Source organism: Myotis lucifugus, unplaced genomic scaffold, assembly GCF_000147115.1.
Source record: "Myotis lucifugus unplaced genomic scaffold, Myoluc2.0 scaffold_400, whole genome shotgun sequence".
Classification (NCBI taxonomy): Eukaryota; Metazoa; Chordata; class Mammalia; order Chiroptera; family Vespertilionidae; genus Myotis; species Myotis lucifugus.
The window spans coordinates 771412-776783 of record NW_005871448.1 but is presented as its reverse complement, the minus strand read 5'-3'; the positions used below and the strand labels follow the sequence as shown (position 1 = coordinate 776783).

Genomic DNA, 5372 nt, shown 5'->3' with positions numbered 1-5372 from the left:
CGCCTCAGTGAGCGTGGAGCCTGCCTGCTGCCTGCAGGCTTACGCCCTCTCCCCAAACAGGCTGACTCCACATGTGCTGCCTGCTGGCGAGACCACGCCGGGACCGGGAGACCACCCCGGGACCAGGAGACCACGCCGGGACCGGGAGACCACACCGGGACCGGGAGCAGGCTCTGTCTGGGCACTGCGTGGGCACCGCGTGGGGCTCAGGCAGGGCCTCTGCGAACACGAGGGTGGGCCGGCCCCCACTGCTGGAATGACTCAGCGGGTCAGGGGCATGCACCTGAGCACGGAACCCTTCTCTCTCACCACAAGGACCAGGCTACTCAGGCGGCTACTCCCCAGGTGGTCCTGAAGCGCCTTCGGGGCTGGGTCAGGACCCGGAAGACACAGAGGGCTGCAGAACATAGCGAGGCCAGGCCACACCTGCAGACAGCGAGGCCCGGCCACACCTGCAGTGCTGGGGCTCCCCGGCCCTAGTGAGCTTGGTGGCCAGCTGTTAGGGGGAGAACTGTATCCTCCCCAAATCCCTGTGGAGTCCCAGCCCCACTACCTTGGGAGTGACCCTATTTGGGAGCAGGGTCATTGCAGATGAAACCAGTTAAGAGGAGGTCTCACTGGAGTCCTTGCAAAGGGAGAACTTGGACAGAGACAGGACCACATGGCAGGGGCGGGGGGCGGGGGGCACCACCTGATGAGGGAGGCACCAAAAATGCCAAGGATGCCAGCAAGCCACCAGTGACATCCCCTCAGAGCCAACCCGCTGACACCTCCTGCGATTCTGGCCTCCAGAGCTCTGAGGCAACAGACTTGCTATTTAAGCCACTCCATTTGTGGTCCTTCATTATGACAGCCCTAGCGAATGACCACGGGAGCTAGAGTGGGGTGGATGCAACAAAGACACATCCCTGCCGTAGTCCCTGGCTCCCTCAGGATCTCTCTCCCAGGCCCCGCACAATTGCAGCCGTTGTCAGAACCCCCCAGCAGCCTGGCTGCGTGCACAGGCCTCCGGCCGTGGTGAGCCTGCACCTGCAGGAAGGACCCGCCCAGGCAGCTGGGAGCTCAGTCTGTTCTTTCCGGAAGGAAATTGTCAGCTTGTGGGAACACGCTTAGATGAGTGGCTGGTGTTTGAAAACATGCACATGTAGACACACACACATGGAGGCACACATGCACACACGCAGACACACACGAACACATGAAGATGCAAGTGCACACACATAGACACATGGATGCACATGTGCATACACGCACACACACATGCACTGGGGCTCACCACGTTCATCAGGTTCTCATGGTCTCCGCTGTACTGTCTCGGCTTCTTTTCTCTGAAATGAAAAATGAGATGTTCCTGTGATATCACACTCACCATCTAAAATCAAACACACACCCCCTTCCCATCCTAATGTCAGACCAAGGTCAACTGCTAGGGAAGCAAAGCCGGACAGGCGTGGGCGGGAGGGGCTGGGGCGAGTCACAGCAGGGTCCCCACCAGAGGACCAGGCAGGATGCCATGGACCCTGATCACATGTGGAACGCTGGGCGAGCGATGCCTTAAGAAAAGAGCACCCAGACATGTCTCCTGTTCTCCCAGCTGGAGGCTTTGCAGTCACACTGCGGGGGCCTCAGAAAATAATCAGACAAGACAAATTCTGGCACCAGGAAGGGCGCATGCTCTCAGGATGAGTCATGTGCACTTCCTTCCAGGCTGTGGAAAAGTCCGCAGAGTAAAAATAGAAGTTGTTTTTACTCGCTCAGGCTAGGAAGCCATCAGTTTTAGAGCGAGTCCCCATAGATGCAAAAGGCAACAGCGCCCCCTAGTGGGAGACTCGACAACGACAGAGGCGGCTGCCCAGGCCTGGGAGCAAAGGCCCACTTGGTCCTGGTCACACAGTCCCAGCCCCGCAGGCCTGGGTCCCACTGGGCAGGCAGGAGGGGCTCCTGGGTCCGGAGAGTCCAGCTCTGCTTCTCTTGACAGAGCCATCAGGGGAGGAAGCCATGTCCAGACTCTTAAAAGACGCGTGTTGAGTCTCTTCTGAGGCTACTGGAAGGGCGCGGGCTCTCACCTGTCACAGCTGGAGCACAGGAAGATGAGGAAGGTGATGAGGAAGAAGGTGGCGGCAGCTGCCAAGCTTCCCCACAGGGCAATCTGCAGGTGTCCACCCAGCAGGCTCCCGGAGGGCCCCATGGCGGGAGCCGGAGTGAGCGTCGGTCAGTCCTCCAGACCTGGTGGCATCAGGCCGAGGGCTGCGTCCGCCGCAGAGACCAACCTGTTTGAAACAATGTCTCAGGTGACAAGGCGCCAGCACCTGCTAACTAGTCCCCCCTGAGGACGGCTGGGCAGAGTCAGGGTCAGGGACAGGGAGGCGAGTGCCTGCGTGCGGGCCCTCCGTCCCCTCGCCGTCCAGGCCTGTGTCTCCTCCCCTGCACACGAAGGCGGGGCCCGTGTGCGGCGGGGTGTCTGATGGCGCCAGCACGTTAGCGGGTAGATTCCTTGGTGCCTTCATGTGCAGTAGGACCCAGGCCCACAGCAAGCACACGTGTGCTAGAGTCTCTGCCTCCCCGGGCACAGCATTCATTCCACAGCGGTCCCCAACGTGAAGCCTGCATCTTCCCCACTGTCTCCCCAGCTCCCCTCCCCTGCTTTTCTTCCAGAGGTTAGAGGTCAGTGCAGTCAAGGCCGTAGGATGTCTCTCATTCACCTCGAAAATAGCTGTCTGTCCGAGTAGGTGGCCGCCTATGTTCAGGGCCAGCCTTCCCTGCGCTTCTCCAAACTCCCCTACGCACAGCTCCAGGCGACGGGGTCTGTGCTGAGAACCAGCCCCAGCGGAAGACAAGACCACGAGCAAGGACGGCGCAGCACAGGAGCGGTGCTGGGACACCTTAGCGCGGGCCTGGGCCGGGCCTCTGCGAAATGCTTTCTTCATGAATCGCTGCCATGACTCTGCACACCCCGCTCCGCTAGCCCCGCTCACACCGCTCTGCACGCCCCGCTCCGCTAGCCCCGCACACACCGCTCTGCACGCCCCGCTCCGCTAGCCCCGCTCACACCGCTCTGCACTCCCCGCTCTGCTAGCCCCGCACACTCTGCACGCACTGCTCTGCTAGCCCAGCACACAGGGCATGCACGGCTCCGCTAGCTCAATGCAGGAGCTGCCCCCTGGTGGTCAGTCGCTCCCACAGTGGGAACTCTGCTCAGCCACAAGCCAGGCTGACGGCTGCCAGTACAGGGGTGGTGGTGGGAGCCTCTCCCGCCTCCTCAGCAGCGCTAAGGATGTCCGACTGCAGCTTAGGTCTGCTCCCTGCTGGCAAGTGGACATCCCCCGAGGGCTCCCAGGCTGCCAGAGGGATGTCTGACTGCCAGCTTGGGCCTGATCCCCCAGGGAGAAAAAACGTATTTTCTTGAAAAAGACTGGTTGTTTCCGTTCTCATTGGCTGGAGGAGCTGTCACCATATCTTGCCATCACTGGCAACCCCGCCAGCCAGCACTCGGCGGCCTGTGGTCACAGGAACGCTCAGAGAAACGGGGAATTAAAGCCGTTTCCGCAAAGGCGGCTCAACGGGACCAAATCTTCTCCAGGTGAACTATTCCCCATAAACTTGAATATATAAGGTTGAGGAATAATAACAAAAAGCTGGAGGAAAAAAAACCCGCATTGTGTACGCCTGCAATGTACACAGACGATTCTAGAAGACAAGGTGGCCGTGCTCCAGTCCTGGAATCAACAGGAACACTTCCCACACTCCCAGTGCATACACGCACCCCTTCCTGAGTAGGAGGGGCTTCCTTCATCCCAGGTGGTTTGTAAACAACCTACAAATGGTCATGGTCAGGTCACAGGTGGCCACAGCGCCCGGCTCATCTGCCCCAGGCAGCTCTCACGAATGGACATCCCTGCCCCTTCTCTTAGGATTTGCAGAAACAATGAACCAGTCACTTTAAACTCAGACTACACATTGATACCACAGTGAGCTATTAAGACACACTCAAGCAGGCACATGTCGCGGCAGCCTAGGGATCCATGTGGGATAGTTCTATGCGTGGTGAAAGCACGCACAGGTGACCTGTATGCAGGCATGTGCTTGCTTCCTCCATCCCTCCTCCATTGCACGGCAGTGTTCACCGGTGTCTGCTAAGGAAGTGCAGGTCTGAGAAAACAGTTGCCAGACCTGGGTCCCGTGACAGCTGTGGGCCTTCAGCGCCCTCTCATCTCTGTACGATTCTCTCTTCTTTGAGCTCTCTCTCCCCAGGGGAGCTGACAGATACAAGGAAATGTGTGAGGTGCCAGCCCATCAGAACAGTGTAGGGAGAAAGAGGATCAAAGCTATTAGAACGGGCTTCTGAATAAAGGGTGTAACTCAGAAAAAATGTGTCTGAACTCCTGGCTAACTCCTCTTCAACTAGAATTGGCAGAGAAGCTACTAAAAGAAACACTTTTTCCCCAAAAGTTCTCATTGCAGACAAAAATCTCACAGGGAAGAGAATGAGCGTCGTCTGATACATGTTTCTTGGTCAGACACAATGTGATCTCCAAGGCCAACGTGCCTCCAGCTCCCAGGAGCTTCCAGTGCAGCTGGACAGACCAGGAGCAACACAGTCTGGGGGGCAGGAGAGGGGCAGAGGCAGCTGCCGTGGGAGGGGCCACACAAAGGAGGCTCTGACCTCACAACACACATCCCGGGAATCATACTTCTCTGATCATCGCCGACTTAAACTGTGGTGGCTTACCGACAACTGAGACAGATTTGCCCTCCCCAGGTGTGTAGGTGCACTGACCCCCAGGTGTGTAGGTGCACTGACCCTCAGGTGTGTAGGTGCACTGACCCCCAGGTGTGCAGATGCACTGACCCCCAGGTGTGTAGGTGCGCTGACCCCCAGGTGTGTAGATGCACTGACCCCAGGGGTGCAAATGCACTGACCCCCAGGTGTGCAGGTGCACTGACTCCCAGGTGTGCAGCTGGACTGACCCCCAGGGGTGTGGGTGCACTGACCCCCAGGTGTGCAGATGCACTGACCCCCAGGTGTGTAGATGCACTGACCCCCAGGTGTGTAGGTGCACTGACCCCCAGGTGTGTAGGGGCACTGACCCCCAGGTGTGTAGGCGCACTGACCCCCAGGTGTGCAGGTGCGCTGACCCCCAGGTGTGCAGATGCACTGACCCTCAGGTGTGTAGGTGCACTGACCCCCAGGTGTGCAGATGCACTGACCCCCAGGTGTGTAGGTGCACTGACCCTCAGGTGTGTAGATGCACTGACCCCAGGGGTGCAAATGCACTGACCCCCAGGTGTGTAGATGCACTGACCCCCAGGTGTGCAGGTGCACTAACTCCCAGGTGTGCAGCTGGACTGACCCCCAGGGGTGTGGGTGGAAT

At 58.9% G+C, this 5372-nt stretch overlaps 1 protein-coding gene across 1 annotated transcript in view; it reads right to left on the bottom strand.

The window, feature by feature from the left end:
• PAG1 (phosphoprotein membrane anchor with glycosphingolipid microdomains 1) overlaps positions 1–5372 on the bottom strand; it is a 60990-nt gene that overhangs the window by 12399 nt on the left and 43219 nt on the right. The window contains exons 3-4 of the mRNA XM_014467500.2: positions 2067–2270; positions 1277–1328 (exon numbers count right to left, since the gene is read on the bottom strand). Coding sequence (XP_014322986.1) covers positions 1277–1328; positions 2067–2188 — 174 coding nt within the window. The 5' untranslated portion in view covers positions 2189–2270. The remainder of the gene's footprint in view (positions 1–1276; positions 1329–2066; positions 2271–5372) is intronic.